The sequence below is a fragment of the Haliotis rufescens genome, unplaced genomic scaffold (genome assembly GCF_023055435.1).
Source record: "Haliotis rufescens isolate VD_foot unplaced genomic scaffold, xgHalRufe1.0.p SCAF_3, whole genome shotgun sequence".
Classification (NCBI taxonomy): Eukaryota; Metazoa; Mollusca; class Gastropoda; order Lepetellida; family Haliotidae; genus Haliotis; species Haliotis rufescens.
Window position 1 is genome coordinate 61,003,312 of NW_025964001.1, and position 23,051 is coordinate 61,026,362.

The 23,051-nt window shown below is 39.9% G+C and overlaps 1 protein-coding gene across 1 annotated transcript in view; it reads left to right on the top strand.

Annotated features, from left to right (window-relative positions):
- The window catches only part of LOC124132330 (ATP-dependent RNA helicase TDRD9-like), a 107,648-nt gene that overhangs the window by 9,630 nt on the left and 74,967 nt on the right, over nt 1-23,051 (top strand). The window contains exon 4 of the mRNA XM_048403221.1: nt 18,752-18,946. Within this exon, the coding sequence (XP_048259178.1) occupies nt 18,752-18,946 (195 nt within the window). The remainder of the gene's footprint in view (nt 1-18,751; nt 18,947-23,051) is intronic.

A 23,051-nucleotide genomic window follows, 5' to 3' on the forward strand; every position in this document is an offset into this window, starting at 1 on the left:
GAGCAGGATTCATATACCTATACTGCTACTACAGGAGGAATTTTTTATGCCAAAATGATGATGCGATTTAATGATAGTCATAAGATTAAGTTAAATTGGCTCTAGCTCACCAATACCTGGGGCCAATCATTGCTTTAGATGAGTCTAAATGGTAATAAAAATATTCTTTATTATTTTTATCGATAAAGCGATATTCAACATTTTTATTAAGTTCTTCGTTCATTTTACTAGGAGACCAGACTATATAACTACACTCTTTTTGTAAATTGATAAGAAACAATTGATAACCGTATTTGGTTTGTTTGACATCACTGATATAATAAAAACCTTGTGGTAATTCTTTCCATTGAATAGCTTTCTCCATTATTATATATTTATGTTAGCATTTGTCTAAATGTAATCACACGATAGTAAACAATCTATTTTTAATCTCCAACCAGTTCTTTGGTTTTGGCACGGAATAATTGACGCGCTTGTTGCCTCCCCTCTTCTATGAACTTTTTTTTCTCGTCTTCGCTAATACCACTGGTCTTACGAGATTTTGATGGAATCTCCTGCTTCATTTTATTGTATTTGGTGAGTTCCGACAGCACTAAACGAAACTCATCCTCGGATATCTTACAATCGGCCATTGCTGTCGAAATATGATTCTCAATGCTGTTCAACTTTGCTTCGGCGAGTATCCGAATACTATCGTGTTTTAATGCTTTCTTTTGTAACCTACGAGAAATGAATTTTATCGCTATTCCTGCCAGTCCCGAGACTCCAGCGGTTATTTCCATGCCAAGCACGATAGGCGCGGCGATTATAGTTGATAGTAAACCGATACCCGCTACACCGAGTCCCATACCAGATACTACAAGAGCGGTGTCAACTCCGTCCAGAGCATTCACGGCTCTGCGATACTTTTTATACAATCCAAGTCTCAACTCCCTCTCCTTCCCTATTCGATGTTTTATGTCGCTTATTTGATGTAATCGAAATCCATCAACAGTTTCCATCTTTTCAAATGCTTCACCGAGCGCCGGATATAAACTCATAGTGTATATTACGATCATATAATAGTCTTTAATTGGTCTTGCTTAAATGTTTTGAGACTATACATCAATCTTATCAAATGTATATTATACGGCAAGAATATCTTAGAAAGAGAAATACTGTCACTTTTAATAATTTGGACCCCCCTCGAGGGTTGCAACGGGCGATGCTCCGATATGAATAATACTGCAACGTTGACGTTGGTGTTTCTTTAGCCATTTAATCGATAGACCTGGTAATATTTCAAAGGCATCTTCCGGTGCATCTCCGAACAAGACTTCAATAATAAGCGTAGAAAGATTAGGTATTGCACTCAAGTTATCTTTAATATCTTCGAATTCAGTAACCAAATTTAAAGTAACATTTTTTAAGGCCGGACGACTATATAACATATGACCTGGGTTTTCTGGCAGGGGAGTGACCAACACACTTTTTCGTTTTGATGGGATATAAGCCGCGAGTACGATGCCACTATTTATTATCTTAGTTAAATTATGTCCCTTACCCATCATCACATAAGGTGGGGTAATGACGATATTCAGTAGCCACTCGATGTTTGCTTCGACCATAGTCCATTTATTATCGTCGTTGCGAGTAATATTGTACGAAGTGTTTTTAAGGAGTCTACTAACATCGACATCGCTTAAATCTCCTAGATTACCCGTGAATGTGACTTCTTTCCGCTTGTATACATTATCGTGTAAGTGTAAAGCGTATAACTTACCATTGTAACCGGGTTTATCAAATCCTTCTGTGTCTCCGAGATCGGAAAGCGCAATTGTATTACATTGTCTTACTGTTCCAGGGCCTGATGCATCAACCATTATTTTTAATATGGAGTGTTACACTTAAGTATCCTATATGTACAGGTTGATGTTTTACATCTAATACAGAAATTTTGAGGTCTGAAATAATACCACGCTTCAATTTTTTATATTGTAATAACGAGAATGATTCCGTTCTACCGCTATTATATTTTTCATTTTTCACTGGAACACTTCTGAGTAGAGTTGAAGGACTTTCTAGTTGAATATTATCCGTCGTGCTTATTTGATCAAGATGGATGAACAACTCTTTATAGGGAACTAAATCGGGCAATGTATTTCCATGTTGTGTTTCGTTAGAACTTATAATTTTAAGCTCAAATCCAAGTGTAATTCCTAAGTATGGGATAAGAATTACACCATTTTCTCCAGTGTCGATTTTCAGCATCCCATTCGATTCATTTTGTGAGAGACTAATTCCATTAGGCTTAAAAATTTCATCATTGAGTGAGCATGCGCTGTAATACCCATCAGGTATAGTAATGTATTTGTCAGGAGCATCTTCATCTAATATATGTATCCTATTATTAATTTTCGCAGCACTTATATTGGTCCACAGTGGGTAATACGTTACATCGCATAGAGCGACTTCGAGTTGTCCATCCGAGTTATCGATAGTACGAAGCAGTTGAATAGACTGACCATTTGTTATTCCCAGGAGTGTAACATACATATCAAATATACAATGATACTATATCATAACTTAAATATGGAATTAACCATTATTTTTAATATGGAGTGTTACACTTAAGTATCCTATATGTACAGGTTGATGTTTTACATCTAATACAGAAATTTTGAGGTCTGAAATAATACCACGCTTTAATTTTTTATATTGTAATGTTGAGAAAGATTCCGTTCTACCACTATTATATTTTTCATCTTTAACTGGAACACATCTGAGTAGAGTTGAAGGACTTTCTTGTTGAATATTATCCGTTGTACTGATCTGATCAAGATGGATGCACAACTCTTTATAGGGAACTAAATCGGGTAATGCATATACAGTCACTGTTTTTTTAGGTGGTAATACTACTGACTGTCCAAATCCAAGTGTAATTGCTAAGTTCTCGTCAATAATTATACCTGTTTTTCCAGTGTATATTTTCACTGTCCCATTCGACTCATTTTGTGTGATACTCATTCCATTAGACTTAAAATTTTCATCATTGAGTGAGCATACGCTGTAATACCCATCAGGTATAATAATGAGTTTTTCCCTACCCCTGTTTTCACCTGGTATAATCATCTTATTATTCCTTTTTGCAGCACTTATATTGGTCCACAGCGGGTAATACGTTACATCGCATAGAGCTACTTCGAGTTGTCCATCCGAGTTATCGATAGTATGAAGCAGTTCAATAGACTGACAATTTGTTATTCCAGGTAGTGTAACATACATATTAAATATACAATGATACTATATCATAACTTAAATATGAAATCGAGATACATTACTAATCAATCGATTATAGTAACTGCCTCTGGTGCTGAATTTTTCGTTAAATTCCCCGATATCTTTGAAAAGTACAGGGTCACGGCAACTAGCGATAAAATGGTGCACGATTGGTTTCACAATCCGATGCAATTTTGGCAGAATCAGTTAAACTTTGCCATATGGTGTGCCACAACGGGATGTGGCGTATCTGTTAATGCCCCAGGATTTATGCTAAATAAGTCTGTTTTATTATTTCATGTGTATTATCAGATTAGACGTATACTTAAAGAAATTAGTGCTCCATTACCGCAGGATCGAGCGTGGAATTCCACAAATAATAATTATGATAGGTCCGCGTATGAGCGTATTTGTAATGAATTTAATGTTTCTACGAGTAAAGATTGGCGCATTAAAGGAGCAAACCATGGTCTAGGTGTTCCGTACAGCGGACAAAGAACTGTTAAAGAAGTCAGCGATGATTTAGTTAAAAAAACTCATCAACCATTCGATCCATTTAAATTCTTACAGAAAGACAATCTTTTTGTAAGATTGCATAATCTTAATCATGGCTGGGAACTTTCGAGTAACGATTGGAGAGGTTCCCTTATGAGTTTTAAGGGTGGTTTGGCTTATATTGTTACAAAATTTATACAAATGAACGATACCGCAAACGCTTGGAATGAATTTCTTAATGATAAAACGGAAAATAATTTTACTAACCCAGGATTTGTAAGATTTAATGAATCGATAAGAACTTATGTATGGGCAATTCTCGGTGCACAATCGCAAACACGAACATCCATTATCGGTACTGGGACGGCGCTCGATGTGCAAAAACAGTTTGTCGCAAACGTGGAGGACGCCATTAATTCACCAGTTGACATACCATCGTCTATAAAGCGTTTTCAAGATGCATTACAGTACGCTCAATCCAAAGTGGACTTCGTTTATGCGCCGGGACTATACATGTCTCCGAGTAATATGGAACTTAAGATCGGTCAAGTGATAGGCTATAATAATAAAATTGTTATCGCTACCGATCAACAAAAACCAGGTATAAATTCAGATATTAACGTCGAATTAATAACGCAAACGATCACAGGCGAAAAGGGAATAGTCAAGCCGCAAACACCAACTATCGCTCAACCATCTACTCACGCACAAGTACCACCGCATATTGAGGCTAAAAATCAACAACATATCGATGAAAAAACAGCGCTCGTAGTGGGTGGAGTCTCGGTTGGCTTACTCATGATTTGGTTAGCGAACTGATTTGGTGGATAAATAGTTCTTAGCGAATACGTACAACAGCCCGGCAATTGCTACGATCAACCCCCACAAGTTTTGACTAAGCCAAGTGGGGGTCTTAGCTAATAAATTCAATAGCCAGGAAACAACACTCCCTATTATACCGGGAAGTGCGGCCGCGGCTTTCTCAGCGAGCTTTCCCAGTGCTGAACCTAATGCTTTTAAATGCTTTTTTATCCACTCTTTTATACCATTTTTATCGCTGGGCGGTGTACCTCCACCACCTGTACTGCCACCTGTTAACGAGAGAGTCAAAGTCGATATAATAAAACCCAACGCGGTTAAAATACTGGCAATGGTTATTCCCTGTTCTCTGAACAATGTTTTAATTTTATCGGCCAGTGTAGTGTCATCGTTGAGGACTTGATCGATAGTTTCTCGAATACGACTGATTTGAGAACGAAGTGCCTTTCTATTACTGGAAGCAGCTTCGAGGCGGGCCGATCTTTCGTCTTCTAAGTTACGTAATCTTTCTGCTACGCGGCGTCTACTGAACTCATCGCCCGCCTGTTCGAGTTTTGTTTTCTCTTGAGCTATATGCTTGTCGATTTCGGATATCATGGCTATATTATTGATGAGTTCTCCCCGCATTGTTCGCATTGCCTTGTCAAGACCTCGTAATTCCCTAATACTGAACTCTGAATATGGTGATACACTGAACGTGGAATTATCGTAATAGGTATCTAAGATTTCTCCGAGTCCGTTCGAGGCCACGTTAGAGGCAGCTTCCAAATCATCTGTATTACCGAGTTCAGTACGCACGGTTCGAAGAACCTTAGTAGTCTTTGCGGGAAGTTTTGCTCGTCCGTATTCTACAAAACCTAATTTATCACGAACAAACTCGCGGCTATGTTTACCAGCTATAGTAGACAAGGCTAGGGGCTTACGAGTACTATAATGCATAAGATCAATATGCGGAGAGTCACGCACTCGCAATATTCCTTTACCATCTAGCTTAAACTTTGAATACTCACGACCTATTGGGATAACATAATTTTTATCATCTTTTAAGGCATCGTAATAATCATTGACGGTTGATTGTAAAATTTCATCGTTAAGATTCGTGCCACCAAAGTTGGTTTCATCAGTACCCTCTTCGTTTGGGTTATCAAAGTCATCAAATGTACTTAGATCTAATTCATTATGTTCAAAATTAGCCATTTTTATATTAAACATAGGGTACATAATTTCAATATAAACAATGTCTTCGCAATACGGACGCAAGTTAAACCCACTACGTAGACTTCGAGATCCATTAGGGGTCAAAGCAATTCGTCAGTCTGTAACTATAACTAATAACCCTAGTACCATCGATCAGAATCAAACGCTTCTGGTTCGCTTTCCTAATCTCGGCGCACACGATGTGTTAGTTCCGGGAACTGTCCGACTAGCATTTACGATTAGTTTGACTTCTACAGACGTTAACAGGGAGCCCGTTCAGAACATAGGTCGTGCTATCGTTAAGAAAATCGCCATTAAAATTAGCGATAATGAGGTTTTGAGTATCGACGATAGCGATGTATACTATTGCTACATGGATCTCTGGAGAACGGATAAAGAGCGGGAAAACTTACAGTACCAAGGTATTTGTAATAAGAACACATTGAGACTGCGCGTGGGTGCTGAAAATGGTGTTGATACCAACGAAAAAGATAAGGCTGTTGCCGACGCATTAGGTAACAGATTCTATGTTCCCCTAGACTTTGAATTACTAGATTCCCACATGCCCTTTTATCAAGCATCCCTAGGCGATAGGTTAGAATACGAACTCACTTTTAATGACTACGGTAGAGTAATCAGATCTGCTAATGATGATGCTAGCTATTCCATTGACAATATATCGCTGGAGTACGATATGATAACGGATCCCGAATTAGCCAGACAAATTCGTAACCAGTATACCGGAAGTTTAGCCATTTTGTACGATCGCGTGCTGCGACACCGAAAGATCACGAGGGACAAAAAAGATACGATGTGGAATATCAATCTAAACGTTCCCACGAGGTCGTTGAAGGGTATTTTAATGTTGTTCGAGGACCCCTCCGATGCGTTTAAAAGAAATACCGAGAAGTTCTACAATCCCAAGATTACAAAAGTAGAATTGACTATCGAGGGCATTCCTAATCAACTATATAGCCAAGGAATGCTAGCGTATCACCAGTGGGATGAGATTAAAAAACTTCCTTCTATAAAACGTTCTCCCGAAGTTAACGCGGTCGTGAAAGATCTGTCTCTCGGGAGTGTATCGATGGGTGAATACCTCACCACGAAGTACGCGCTATGGCTCGACATGCGAACAACGGATGATGACCAATTACACGGCAGTGGGAGGAGAATAGAAAATGCTAGCGAGGGTGCCACCATACAGATAACGAAGCTCCAGGAAGCGGCTGGTAAATTAAACATATATTTGTACGTGATTATGGATGCGCAACTTAATATACAGAATGGGAGATTCGTGCAAGCAATCTATTGATAATCTTTTACCTAAAGATCCGCACTGCGCTATCATATGCGGGCAAACGGGCTGCGGAAAAACAGCCTTTATTCTAGATATTTTAGAAAGTCATTATCGGGACGTTTTCGATCATATCATTATTCTGTGCCCGACTATAAGCGTTAATAAAACATACCTATCAAGAGATTGGGTAATGAATGACGACGGGGTACACAGAGTCGATCCGGGCGATCGTTTACAAGACTGCCTCCGAGTATGTCACGAAAAATACAAAGGAGAAATGACCCTTTTCGTAATAGACGATTGCAGCGCTAGTAAAGAACTCACAAAAGAGAAAGATATGCTTTCGTATTTAGCATTCTCCGGTCGGCATACTCAACATAGCGTTTGGGTACTTACTCAAAAATACAACTCTGTCCTGAAAGATCTCAGAGAGCAGACCAAATGGGTAGCACTGTTTCATTGCAAAGATCGAGATTCATTTGAGGAATGTTTACGCGAAAATGATGTCATTTATACCAAGGGCGAACGAGACAAAGTCAGAAAAGTGTTAGCGGCAACGAAGCACTGTAAACTCGTATTAAAAACCGATCAACCAGCTGCTTATGCAATTGCTTAGCAAAATGTAGCAAATTGTAGCAAAATTGTGGCAAAAATGTAGCAAAAATGTAGCAAAATGTGGCCAAATTATAGTAAAAATTAGATAAATTGAACATTAGCGGTTAATATTACATAAAAATGTGGTTCGAAATCCTCATTCTTTCACAACAGTTCATTATTACGGGTTGTATTGGATATGTCATATTATATTATGTTAGACTTAAATATCTCCTTAGGTATTACATTATGGAATGCGACGAACTCATCGAACAAATGCTCAAAGAATCTGATGCAGATCAAAATGTTACAGATAAATCTTTAGATAAACATAGAGAAAGACTCGCCGCTTTGGTAGCCGGTGGAAAATGTTCCCAATATTTGGGAGAAAATTATACCATCGAAAAAATAGATAACATGACCGACGAAGAGATTAAAAAACTGTACGCTCGTTACGAGTCTAGACTGGGAGCTACCATGACTAAAACGATAGGGTCTTCTATATTACAACTATACACAGCAGTAGCTAGTACGTTTCTCCCCATCCCGGCAGAACATCGCCTGTATTTATGCGAATCTCTCGAGAAAGACCCATTCATCGAACACGCTATAAGCGCAGTGAGCTGTGAGTTTTATCATAGATACGGAATGTTCTTAGCTCCGTTCACCACAGCTTTAATAACGGCTAGGTATTGTCAATTTAAACATACGTGCCCACTTAATAATAATGGAGACACAATCACAACAGGTGACACCACAGATTGTGAACGAGGAACAACAGATTGTGGAAACGCAACAACAGATTGCGGAACAACAAGTGAATGAGGATGTGAATGAGAAAACACAACATGTGAATGAGAAAATACTAAAACCCAGAGTTACTAAGAACCCAAAAAAAATAGCTGCAGGAAGAAAGGGAGGGCTGGCGCGCAAAGCGAAATTAATAAATAATTCAAATATTAATGCTATTAAAACATGGGCACTAGTAGGAGTTGCTGGTATAGCGGTTGTATGGTTCTTTTATAAGTCCGGAGAAGAGAAAACGTCACCCCCGCCGCAACAACAAGTTCAATTAGAGGTTAGTCCTCATATAATGCTATAAGAAGCATGACTACTCCAGCTACAGACGGTAAAATGTTGGTAAACGCGACGTATCATTCAGCGGTGGTCACCGGCTTGGCCATTGGCTATGCCCGTATGGTTAAAATGATTACTAAAGCCACACCTCCCAAGCTAGATTTTAATGGATATGACATACCAATGATGGTTCTGGATATTGGATTAGCTATGGCAACGAAGGATATGCTCATCAAACAAGGACTTATCCCGGAAGACATAATGAAGTAATTAAACATTTGAATATTTATATTTATATAAACATTTGAATATTTTATATGGCATCAATTGCGATGATGGTCGGTGGAGCTATTGTTAATGCTCTAGCTTTTTCGGGGAGTAATTTTTTATTTTCTAGTATGAGAGGTTCGGAGCAGAAAAGACATAATAAAGCTTTAGAACAATACCAAGCAGCCCAGTTACAATATACACAACAGAGAATGAAGAGATTAGACTTTATTCATGAACAACTGATTAAGGAAGGACATTCAATTCAAACGTTTAAGGATGTCGAATCTGCCATGCACGAATACTTCCTCGTTTATGGGAAAAAACTAGACCCAATACCGAGACCAACAATGAGTCAGTTTTATACACCGTCAGAGGAACAAAAGAACCGAGAGGTCACATTTATCATGTTGGGATTGACTTCTGTATTGATTTTCAGCTATACCATGCATAAGTCGGAGTGACAGCTGTGGCTATGCATAATCAATATCTCGCAGTGTAGCTGTGATTTGCATTTAGACAAATGATATAATAGATGTATATACCATGAATAACTGCAAGTTTACACTCATGGGGAAGACTACCCTTTGTAACCGACGCTGTGTTGATTTTTTTTACTGCGGGATACACAACTATTACATCAGGCGCGGAAACATCAACTATACGTGTTCTGTATGCGGGATAGGGGTCAAAGGTCGTTATTGTTTATGCAAGGAACACGGTGCTGATAGGGTCAGGAACCAGATTATTTATGCTAGGAAGAGAGATTACATCAATGAGAGGAATAGGTTGGGGAGAATATGTATTTAGATATATGAAAACAACCAATTAGACATTTGTCTCATTTTGCATATACCATTCAACCACAATGGTTTTTGTCAGAGAATTAAAAGCTATGGCAAAGCAAAGTGGACTGCGTGGATATTCTCGTATGAGAAAAGCTGAATTGATTGATTTACTCGGTTTGGAATACAACAGACCCGAGACTGTTAGAGAACTCAAAGTTCGAGCGAGAAACGGTGGGCTGAGAGGTTATTCTCGAATGAGAAGAGCTGAATTGATCGCTTTACTAGATAATAATCAACCTATTGATAATGATATTCAACATAATAATGATGATGATAATCAACAACAAGAATTAATATTTGTACCCACATCCGCCGGCGTTGGTAAATATCTAAGAGGTTGGAAGATGGATATTAATTCCAACATGGATGTTAACGATATTAAGCCCATCATATCGAGTAAAATTAACGAGGAATTAGATGATTTACATAGTATAAAATACCAGCTGACGATTAAAATGACATTGAGTAAAAGTAACACAGACGATAGCACCGAATATACCGAACCATATTTCCGTAGCAATCAAGAAGTTATAACCGAATACGATACTATAAACTCATCATTAGATACATCAATTCAGAGAATACAGGAAACTTTAGAACGCTGGACTAATAGAGGTTCGGGTTGGGGTGTTGATAAAATCGATAGTTTATATTTAGATATAGCGAATTATATGCCCTTCAAAGGTGGATCTTATATAGATTTACCTCCGTATTATAAGAAGAAAAAAGCCATAATTAACGTAAAAAATAAATCCGATGACTGTTTAAGAATGATGATAAGATCTGCATTGTTCCCCGTAGATTCTAAAATTGCAAATAGACCTTCTAGCTATCCTCAAAACGATGGACTCAACTTCGATGGTATAGACGAACCTACACCAATATCACAAATTGATAAGGTAGAAAAGCAAAATAATTTAGCTATAAATGTTTTCGGACATTCTAAAGGAATTGTTGTACACAGGATAAGCTCCGCTCCGGAAAATATCCCCAGAATCAATTCATTTCTGATCGAAAAAGATGGTAAATATCATTATACGTGGATAAAGAGTTTAAACAGGCTATTATACGATCAAACAAAACATAAAGAAAAGAAATATTTCTGCGAAAGATGCCTGCATGGGTACAGCAGACAAGATCTATTAGAAGCGCATAAAGAAGACTGTAGAGGTGTTGGACAGAATGCTATCAGGATCGATATGCCTAAAGAAGGAAAAAATATATTAAAATTTGAACATTATTGTAATCAAATGCCAGTACCGTACGTAATTTACGCCGACTTCGAAGCGCTTATCAAACCCATAGAAAATACCACCCGTAGCAATACTGATAATAGTTTTACCTACAAAACTCAAGAACATATTCCTTGTGGGTATATATAGTTGTAAGGTATGATGGGAAAACAAACCCGCCCGTGATTTACAGAGGTCCCGATGCAGCGGGAAAGTTCCTAGAATATCTACAAAATGAAGAGAGAATAATCAGGGAAAATTTATCGTGTAAGATACCCATGCGTATGACGAGGGATGATTGGAGTGCTCATAAGAAGTCAACGAGTTGTCACGTTTGTAATAAACCCCTGGATGGGGATTCCGTAAGAGATCATTGTCACGTCACGGGTAATTATCGGGGAGCCGCTCATAACGAGTGTAACTTGAAACTAAAAATGAATTCTCAAACAATACCCATCCCCGTTGTGTTTCACAACCTTAGGGGATACGATTCACATCTCATTATGCAAGCTATCTCGAAGACCGACGGCGGTTTAACGTGCATTCCTAACAATATGGAAAAATACATATCGTTCTCGTTGACTAAACCTATACATTATAGGGACAAGGATGGGAAATCTAGAACAAAGCAAAGTAATGGGCTTAGATTCATAGACTCCGTACAGTTTCTGTTATCTTCCCTGGACAATTTAGCTAATGCGAACAATCCCGATGACTTCGCGATAACAAATAAATATACCGATAAGATAACTCGTCATTTGTTGCTGAGAAAAGGTGTATATCCTTACGAATATATGGATGATTGGTCTAGATTCGAAGAAACTGAATTACCACCCCTCGAATCATTCTATAGTAACTTAACAGAATCTAGAATAACAGATGCCGATTATGAACACGCTCTGACGGTGTGGGATAAATTAGGTTGTAAGAATTTAGGCGATTATCACGATCTGTACTTAAAAACCGATGTACTGTTACTCGCCGATATATTCGAGATATTTAGAAAGACGTGTTTCAAACAATATGGCTTGGACCCGGCATGGTACTATTCCAGTCCCGGACTATCGTGGGATGCATTGTTGAATAAGACCGGCGTAGAACTAAAATTACTCACAGATTACGATATGCACTTGTTTATTGAGAAAGGATTAAGAGGTGGTATATCGATGGCAGCTAAAAGGTATTCTAAGGCTAATAATAAATTAGTGGAAGGATACGATCCCAGTAAACCCGACACCCACATATTATATCTCGACGCTAACAATTTGTACGGATGGGCTATGAGTCAACCTTTACCCACGGGTGGTTTTGAATGGGTCAATGATATCAATGTGAATAATATCCATAATATCGAAGTGAATAAAGGGTACATACTAGAAGTTGACTTGGAATATCCAAGTTCGTTACATAAAGACCATAACAGTTATCCGCTAGCTCCCGAAAGATTAATGGTTAATAAAGATTGGATGTCGGAATATCAACGCTCCTTGATGGGTAATAGTAGGTTAGCTAACGTAGAAAAACTCGTACCAAATTTGATGGATAAGACAAAATATATAGTTCACTACAGAAATCTCCAGTTGTATCTATCGTTAGGTATGAAACTTAAGAAAATACACAGAGTTCTAAAGTTCGATCAAAGCCCTTGGATGGAGCCCTATATAAGGCTGAACACAGATTTAAGAAAGATAGCTACCAGCGATTTCGAAAAGAATCTATATAAGCTCATGAATAACTCGGTATTTGGTAAAACTATGGAGAATCTAAGGAAGCGTGTTGATGTTAAATTAGTCAGATCTAATGAGGAAGAAAGACTCAGGAAACTTATAGCCAGTCCGGCTTTTAACAGAAGCAAGATATTCGATAACGACTTAGCCGCGTTGCATATGCAGAAGACTAATATAAAATTCAACAGACCGGTGTACGTCGGTATGAGTATTCTCGACTTGTCAAAACACTTAATGTATGACTTTTATTACAACGAACTTAAGAAGCAATACGGCGATAGATGCGAGGTGTTATATACCGACACAGATTCTTTGTTGATGGAAATACAAACCGAGGATGTGTATAAAGATATGGCAGAAAAAATAGATATGTACGACACGAGCGATTACCCAAAAGATAATCCACTGCACAGCGTTGTAAATAAAAAGGTGTTAGGTAAGATGAAGGATGAATGTGCTGGGACCCCTATAGCGGAGTATGTGGGATTAAGACCTAAGATGTATTCTATAAAGAAGTCCGATAATGGAGAGATAAGAAAAGCTAAGGGCGTTAAGAAGTATGTTGTAAAAAAGCATATCAAACACGAACAGTATAAAGAATCATTATTCAACGGTAGAACGTTCAAACACGAGATGAACTCTTTAAGAAGTTACGATCATAGGATATATGGATTAAGAATGAACAAGACATCATTATCCCCCTTAGATACAAAGAGATGGATTGATAATGATGGTGTAAATACCTATGCTTATGGTTATGGTGGTAATACCGTACCATCGGGAACTATGAACAACTCTTCTCGTACAAATGCCCTACCCGGTCCATCTTGAAGATAATAAAGAATAGGCTCTCCTTCTTTCGTAACCAATCGACTAATGTTATACGTCTTAAGGGACCATATGGGATCGGTTGCGCGACGTAGGCCTCCTTCGAGTTCACCGGGCTGGTATAAATATCTTACCCTTACTCTATCCGGAAGTTTTCGTTCTTTGCCTCTCCTCGGTGCTGAAGATTCGGAAGTCACTGATTTCATTTTAATAGCATCGGATGGTTTCTTCCCTATTAATCTCGTTACTTCATTATTCAGCGCTGATACAACGGCTGATAATCGTGTCACCCATTCGGTTGATCTCAATCGTTCCGATTTCATTTCGATCCCATACTGATAGCCAAACAAACGTTCCGCTAATGTCCTGTTAAATCTTTCGACAATAGCTTGACTGCGGTGGGCCTCTCTTTCACCACGGACGATTTTGACATCGTTCTTTGTTAACAGTTTAGTTACCGATCCCATAAACTCGCGACCGGGATCTACTTGAAATAGCTTAGGCCATTTTAGTGGTCCGCGTTTATATATGCGACTCAGTGCATTAGCTACCTCTGTTGATTCTTTCGATGTTAATGGCTCAGCCTCTTTGTATCGACTAGCCACATCCACAACGGTTAAAGCGTATTTATACGTTTTGCGTTTTACCTTATCGTGGGGAAGAAACAAGAGGTCAGCCTGATGAACTTCATTCGTTGTAAAAATATCAAACTTCTTCCTCGGTATATAACACGGTGCCGGTAAATATATTTGCCACATCGCTTGTTTCTTTAACCAATCCTTGGCCACATCTTTAGATACCTTAGCCGCGGTGGCTAATTTTTTTATTGCTCCTACACCTTTCCAATATCCTCGTGGGCTATAGTAAATTTTATCCATTATTAATTAATATTGATATTTCTTTTAATACGAATTATGACTATCATTAAATCGCATCATCATTTTGGCATAAAAAATTCCTCCTGTAGTAGCAGTATAGGTATATGAATCCTGCTCCAGTGGAGTTGCGGCAGAACCCCCATTACCTATACTACTTCTTGTGGAGGTGATGGCATGTTTCTCAGCAGATCTCAGTCTAGGCTGTGCTATGTGTGGGGCTGCTTATTGATGCTGTTAGCATGGTTTGTGTTTGAATTGAGTTCAATACAAATACATGTACTGATGGGCCAAGAGTGAGTGAGTGAGTGAGTGAGTTGTGTTTAATGCCGCTTTTAACAGTATTCCAGTTATATCACGGCGTGTCAGCTTAATGTGGGAGGAAAGCCCGAAGTGATGCAGGTCTCAGACGTTTACCACTTCAGTGAAACCCACGAGCACAGGTATGGTGCTGACAAACCTAGAAACATAATCGGGGTCACAATCATAGGTTTCTGGTGTGCCCAAGGGACGCAACTCTGCACAGCGAATCGTGGCGCCTTAGACGACTGGCTCACACGTGACCCCAATGGGCCAAGACAATGATCAGGCAGTGAACTGCTTGGAGTCATTTAAGTACCGAACAATTATTATATCATGGTTATAATGTGATTCCTTCTGAACCATTTTGTACAATTTTTGTAGGTGATATGCATGATATGGGGAACCCATCTTCCCGAGGCAAGGGAGTCAATTGACTATAAAAGTCCAGTTTCCACCCTTGCCGAACTAGGCTGGAATTATGGAGTTATGTTTTGGCTGCACTTACGAGTCTAAGCATAGCCCAATCAAACTCGCTTAATGAAATCAACTTCCGGTTTGTAAACTGTCGTGCAGATTTCGGTCAATTTCAGGAATTGTAAAGCATGTGTACCACCAACTTAGCGTCAATAGATATTTTCCAAATCTTTTCATGTTTTAAATCAAGGTGCTCACGTAGTTTGATGTACTTCGCGGGGTAAGACTAGTTTTATAACGGTATAAATCTTGATTATCGATCAGATCGTCTTCACTGTGCGCTGCCATTTTGTTTGAAGTAGATGCAAGTGATATGAGAGGTGGAATCTGATTGGTCAGTAGGAGGGATATAGAAGGGACATAACTCGTAATAGCCACTGGCGGCACTACAATCGAACCCAGAAATTCCAGCCCAGTTCGGCAAGGGTGGAAACTGGACTTTTATAGTCAGTTAACTCCCTTGCCTCGATAAAAGGTTTACACATTCATGGACATGTGGAAACATGCAGCCTTTAGACAAGTTAAAAGTGGGCTATTCTGTATCCCTCAGAAGTGAATATTGATCAATAACTTCTAATTCTTTGAAATGTCCTCATTTTCACTTTCAGTTTATCTTTTAGTCGGTACCCTTTAGGCCTTCACAGGGATCGGTTTATCTATATAAAACATCCACCAGTGCAACCCATCTTTGAAAAATGCAACCTTATACTTAAGTCTGTATGCACCAAGTGCATGTCAACAGATGTCTACTTTTTTGTCTGCCCTTACATGTCCTCACAGCATCAATCTTTGAACACACTCAGTACTGCGAAGTTTTATTTACAGCACTACACCACAAATCCCAGTGTTATGTGTACTTCATGACACATGACACGGTCATCAGAGATCTGAGATTTGACTTATTTAAAACTAATTTATGCATCTATGTTTCAACCTTGATAAGTTTATGGGACCAGTGTGAAACCCGGTATTGTCAGGTGCAACTATCTTTTCATTTCAACATGACACTAGTGCAAGTTAAATCGGTTTCCTTAAATAGAGCCCTGATTCATATTACCAAGTCTAGAATGTACACCATGTACACTGTGGTAATGTTCTTGCTGTGTCATGGTGTATTTACAGTGATGGAAACTAACATTTTTAGTCTACTTGTTTATAATTAAATTCTCGTTGCATTCACTAAAATTCACTGTTTGAATCTGGCGGTAACTGACCATGTTTTTTTAAACAGCTGCCTTCTCCCGGACATATTTCTTCCGGTTTGTTACAGTCTGACTGGTGCAGTTCTTTTCGCCTCTTGCCTTAATTGACAGGTCCAATGAACATTATTTTGATCCTATCCTCCGTTGATTGGCCACTGACTGTGTAGGCGTGTAATTTTATGTGCATAAATTAAATGATCACCTGATTCATGTCACGCCACAGTATGTATTCCTACACCTGGAATGTTTATCAATCTCGTAATTTTTGTCTGTTTTGAAATACACAACTCTTTTTGATTTAACTATTGTCGATAAAACCTGTTTTACGTCAAATTTAATTATAAGCATTGATTATATGTTTTTCGGTTCATTGAGGTATGAATAAAAAAAAAAATATGTGCAAACTTTTGTAAGAATCCTTAATTACAATGATAGCATGTAGAAAAACCCTTAATAATGGCAAATTTCTTCTTTTACCTTTGATATCCTAACTATTGGGTAGTTTGGCAAGGACAACAGGACTAGTGCCAAGTGCTATTGCTGATTTATCACAGGGGTCGATTTAACTGTTGGCCAGTGGCCAGTTAAAATTACAAAGGGCTTGCTGAAATGGTACATAGATGGCCTGTCTGGCTAGTCAAAATTTCACCCCTTATCCATGTATGTTTAATTTTGTTTATTGGACACTGCTCGTGAATCATGTAATTTCGATGAGAAAAGATATATGCCGTCATGTTGGTAGTATAACAACAAGCCGTCACTTTGTAATGTTGTGTACAACATCTTCATCTGCTCATCAGTTTCCATGGATTGATGTAAATGTAAAAGTGCAGGAATTGGTGTTTCAGGAGTGAGGCGTTCTAAAATTTTCAGAGCCCCACTAGGTGGCTACGCAACATTCAGTTGTAGGCCAGTTAGTTTGGAGAAAGGCCAGTAACTTTTAAAAGGAGCAAGCCCTGCTGCCTACATACAGACTTGTTGTTAAATCTACCCCTGAATCATCCAAAACTGGCTGCCACAGGAGATATCGCTTGGGTGCAGCCTCTTGAGTGTTGATGTCTCCTAGGATATACCTCTACTATCACAATGCCTTACAGACCAGTGTGACATATTGGTTTCCATGTAAATCCAGCTGGGGTCCATGCAGGTAGCAAAAGTACTGTAAGTCCCCATGGTCCCCAGTGTGGTGATCTACCTTCAGTTGTTGGAGATCATAGCCTGTTTTTATAATGTATTGTTATGTATCGTAATATCAATTTTATGACTCCATACTAGTTTTAAATATTTCTCTGTGATATGTCTAGTTATTTTACTGCCCATCGTTGGCAGGTTTTTTATACATTTTCAAAGTATTTATAATCTTAAACCTTTGATAGTCACGATATGGCTGAAATATTGCCGATGTGACTTAAAACTTAACTCACTCACTACCATGACATCACAATCAAATAACATCAGTAATATCTCTACCACTGAGGCTGGTTAGCTGTTCTTTGTACACACATGAGACTGGTTATTACTATTTACAAATTTAAAAAAAATTGAATGGTTTTGGATGATAAATAGAATCTCTATCAGAGTTCCTGTTGGCTTTTATCTCCCGTCCCAGTAGGCTGGCATTTCTATAAAATACCAGTCTCGCCAATTTTTGTCAGTCCCAATTTTTTAACAAAAAAAAACACCTAATGAAAATTCCTTGGTTTTAATTGTTTCAACATCATGTCTATGTATTGTGTAGGGCTGTTACAATTCACTCACGTATTCGGTGAATTGAACCGTAACCATTCATGAATTGAATTCGTTATTCGTGGCTACTAGAATCGAATATTTATTAAAATGCAATCATGTGCATTTACATACCCTGTACCTAAAAATATCCATAAGAACATATTATATACATAGATTTCTTTCAATGACAACACTCTTATAATATTTAATTTGACAGTAATGTGGTCACTGGTCATTGTCACATTTGAGCAGATATGACTACCTGGATAAGTGCAGTATATAAAAGTATAATATATTAATAATTAACAAACCATGTCAAATAATTTATGTTGTTCTTGTTTCACTGACTATAATAATAATAATGATAAATCAACGGCTGACTTTTCATTGTATTTGTGAATTAATATTCGCATTCACGTCCTCTTTATTCGTGATATGAATCGTATTCGCCTCACAGTGTATTCGTTGCAGCCCTAGTATTGTGTGCGTTGAACTTCCTGCAATGATGCCTGGAATGTGTGTTGCAGCCGCTTGAGGCCGGGCCGATGTCCACCGGGGGGATGGCTGGGAGACTGGAGCAGTTGGAACTAGACAGCACCGTGGCAGGTTCCGTGGGGATGCCAGAAGACCTGGTTCCCCCTGGAGCTGTTGAGGTCTACGATAACTACCAATTTGCCCATACCTATGACAAGAAACTGCCCATCACATACCACAAGGAACAGGTGCGGCATTTCTTATGTCCTTGAGACTCCTCTGGCCAGAAGAACAAAATGACTATGAGCTTGTGTTTTGATATGTCATATTTTGTTAGTAGATAATTTTCCTATTTCCATTTCTCCATAATCTCATTAAAATTAGATCTTAGTTCTCGCTACCGCTAAACAAAGATCTGAGGACATCCCATTAGGGGTCACGTCAGAACGACCTTTCATCCGACCAATCGGCGTTGCTTACCAGATCATGAAAATGACAGTCGGAATGTGACTTCTAATCATGCAGCCTCGAAAACTTTAAAACGGGGTATTCCGAACGATTGTTACGGGCTTAACAACTGAATCTATACAATCTGGACCATACATTAGCATTTCGAGAATGTTCTTTTGTTCAGGTTTCAAATTTTTAAGCGAGAATTTGTCAAAATATGTTTCTAAGCGTAGTCACCAATTTGAAATTAGTGCCTTAAAGCACGAGAAAGCTGCCTTCTGATTGGCTAATGTCAACTTCTTGTCAGTAATTCCATTGGTCAGTCAGAGTTTACGAAAGGTCGGTCTGACGGGACCCATAATTGGATGTCCTCAGATCTTTGTTTAGCGGCAGCGAGAACTAAGATCTGATTTTAATGAGATTGATTTCTCCAAAACTGGTTGACAAATTGAGCTTAACTAAAGTTTGTTTTCAGTGAACTTTAGTAATAGTTTTGCCTCTAAAGTATTGAATAATTTGGAAATTATTTTGAATCCTCATTGTTGTTTTTAAATATGACCTCAGATTCCAATCTACTTTTTCTTCTGTGAATAATGATTGATGCTCAAATAGAGCAGTAAAAGCCAAAAACATGTTTGATATAAGCCTTGATTATATACAGATCAGTTTAGGGATAATTTACTGTCAGATAATATTGTATCCGTGTTGGATGACTGTTTAGACTTTATGTTAACTAATATTAATGGAGCAATAGATTTATTTACTGAAGCAATTTGTAAAGCTGTCGTATGTATGAAACATAAAAACAATAATTGTAGTTTATGCTGATAGCCATGGTTTGAAAGTGAATGTTAATACTACTGTCATGAGAGAGAATGATTGTTTACTGTGTTTAGGAAATGCAATAGTGATCAGTCGTTGAATGATTTTATATGTGCTAAAATAAGTTTAAAGCTATCATCAGGGATAAAAACAAGTTATACCAGGATAAGTCTGGACAATTATTGATGAATAATTTGCATTTTGGAGTACATTAAAAAAGATTTCAGGTTTGTCTGTTGCGGAGCCTAATATATTTATGGAGGATTGGTATGTCTATTTTTTACTTTTCTGGCAGAACTCCTTTATGCATTTACTTGCTCGTTCTTGACAGAGAGAACAAGCTATGTAAAGATCTTGCTTGAAGAAGTTGTTTCAACTAGCTGAAAGACCAACCCTATCACACAGCTCCCACGTGACCAGGGGAAGTGACGTCAAGGATCATCACATTACCTCTGTCACTAGCAGAAGGAAGACCTGTTTTTGATCTGCTCATAAACTTGTTCAGCCCTCACATGTTTTGACTTTTTTGAGTTAATGTTCTTGTTCTTGGCGCACAGCTTTCAGACGGACTGCCTTCACAGCATCCTCGGACAGAGACTCCCCGGCATCTACAGCGGCCATGGTTTCATCTAGACCTGTCTCCATGTCGACACAGAGCACTTTGACGACCACCACCACGTCCGTCTACACAGCGGCATCCACTATCATGACCACAGTTCACCATACTGACACCCTTAGGCTATGGCTATCAACAGTACATGCAGACGCCGACGCCTTCAGCCTCAACTAAAGCCCCTGCACCTATACATACGCCTTTACAAGCGCCTCTCCATATGGCGCCTATACAGTAAACGGCGCCTATACAGATGCCTTTACACGCTCCGCCTCTAGTGCCTCTGTAGGCGCCTATCGTGGTGCTTCTCCGCAGTACGCCTCTACATACGCCTCTACATACGCCAATACAGACCCATTCTCTCGCACCGATACTGGATCAGTCAGTTACCTCCTGATGCTCTCTGGACTCCACCTCGGCTAGTACGCCTTCTCGTCGTAGTGGCAGCAGCTCGTTCTGCCGGACGCCCTGGTCTAGGAGCTGCTCTCCTGTCAACCGATGGCCCAGCGGCCCCTTCTGAACAGCAACTCCTACACCAGAACATTGCGTCGCTGCTGGCACTCCCCAGCCATAACACTGGCTTCTACTCACCCATCTTCCTGGTCCCCAAGCAGGACTCGGACACATACAGGATGATTCCAAACCTCACTTCATTCAACAAATGCTACCTGGCGCATCCACCTTACTTCAAGATGACCACGCTCCAAGATCCAGGCGCACGATGCACTGATCAGCCTGGATATTGAGGACGCATATCTCCATGTCCCGATTTATCCTGATGACCGGAAGTACCTCTTCTTCATATTTATTGGAGTCCATTACTAATGGGCAGTCCTCCCATTTGGAATTTCTTTACCAAGCGAATGGCCTCATACCTCCATTTTAAGGATATTCGGTTCATTGGGACATGGTCACTCATAACAGAGACTTTACCCACCAACTGGGTTTGAAGATCAAACTTAGGAAGTCAGAGCTGATGCCCTCATTCCGTCTTCAGTTCATTGGCGGCCTCTTTCAGACCGATCTCGGTCTCTCTGTATCCAGGGACCGTATACAACTTCACTTGGTCCTGGCGTTCCACCAGTCTCGCACACTGCGCCAGTGGCAAGTCTTCCTGGGCCTCCTAACCTCAGCTCAGGACTTGACCAACAGAGGAAGGCTCCAACTGCGTCCTCCCGGATCACCTCAAACCTCATTTCCGGTGGTAGCCTGTAGAATCTAATGTCTTAGGCGGCATCTCCTTGACAGGGCTTACGACCTCGTTACACCTCTTTGTTGACACCTCCCTTCATGGATGGGGCGCACATCTAGAGGGACAGGTCACCTCGGGGCTGTGGTCCGCCGCTCAGCTACAGTGTTACATCAACAACCTAGAACTGGAGGTGCTTATTCTGGTTGTCTCCCATTGGAAACAGACCCTCCTACGCGCCCGTCCCTCCATTTCGACAGACAACATAACTGTCGTCTGGTGCCTCAGGAATCAAGACTCACTCACCCTTGCTCCTACAACAGACGTTCTGCTTCTTCAACCTGGTGGATCTTCTGGGGATCCAGTTCCAGGTTCAACACATTCTGGGCTGTCGCAACATCCTGGCGGACGCTCTATCCCAGACGGATAAAGTCGCCCCCACAGAGTGGGAGCACAGTCACCCCAACATCAACCTGTTCGCCACCAGCCAGAACCATCGAGTACCGACATTCATATCGCCGGTACTGGATCCCCTGGCCTGCGCATTCAATGCCTTCAGGATACTCTGGGAAGGACTAAAAGTGTACACTTTTCCGCCTCCTGTACTCCTTCCCAAGATCATCCAAAAGATCAAGTTGATGCGATGCCTTGATCTGACTTTGGTTGCACCCTGGTGACCGGCGAGGGCCTGGTTCTTTGACCTCAGAGAACTAGCTGACAAAGACCTGGTGCCACTCCCGAACTGGCAAAACCTGATCCATCCCCACAGCAGGCGCCAATATCTGGGACCAGACGGGTTATGTCTGCACGTCTGGTCCATCTACAGAGAGTGTTAAACGCTAGAGGGTACTCGGCCAGAATGGCAAAGGCCATCACGATGGCACATCGTCTATCCACTAGGAGCCTCTATGATGACAAGTGGCTGTCCTGTGAGAGTTTTTTGCAGGGAAAAACATCAAGACCTCGCCACTGCATCACCTCAATTCCTGGCCGAGTTCCTTCTCTTTGCCACAAGTGTTGGCTCAAGGGTAGTACCATCATGACCTACCTTGTGGCTCTCAACTCTGTTCTGGCCGTTCTGGAGGATAGGTATATGACAAAAATCCCGAAAATACAGGCATTTCGGAGTTTCGTCCACCAGCTTGGGATTCTTACCCTGCTGAGAAACATGCCCTTTGAGCCACTCAAAGCGGCGACGTTTTACCACCTGACGAAGAAAACTGCCTTCTTCCTGGCACTCGCTAAGGCAGTATGTGTTAGCGAACTCCACGCCTTGGAG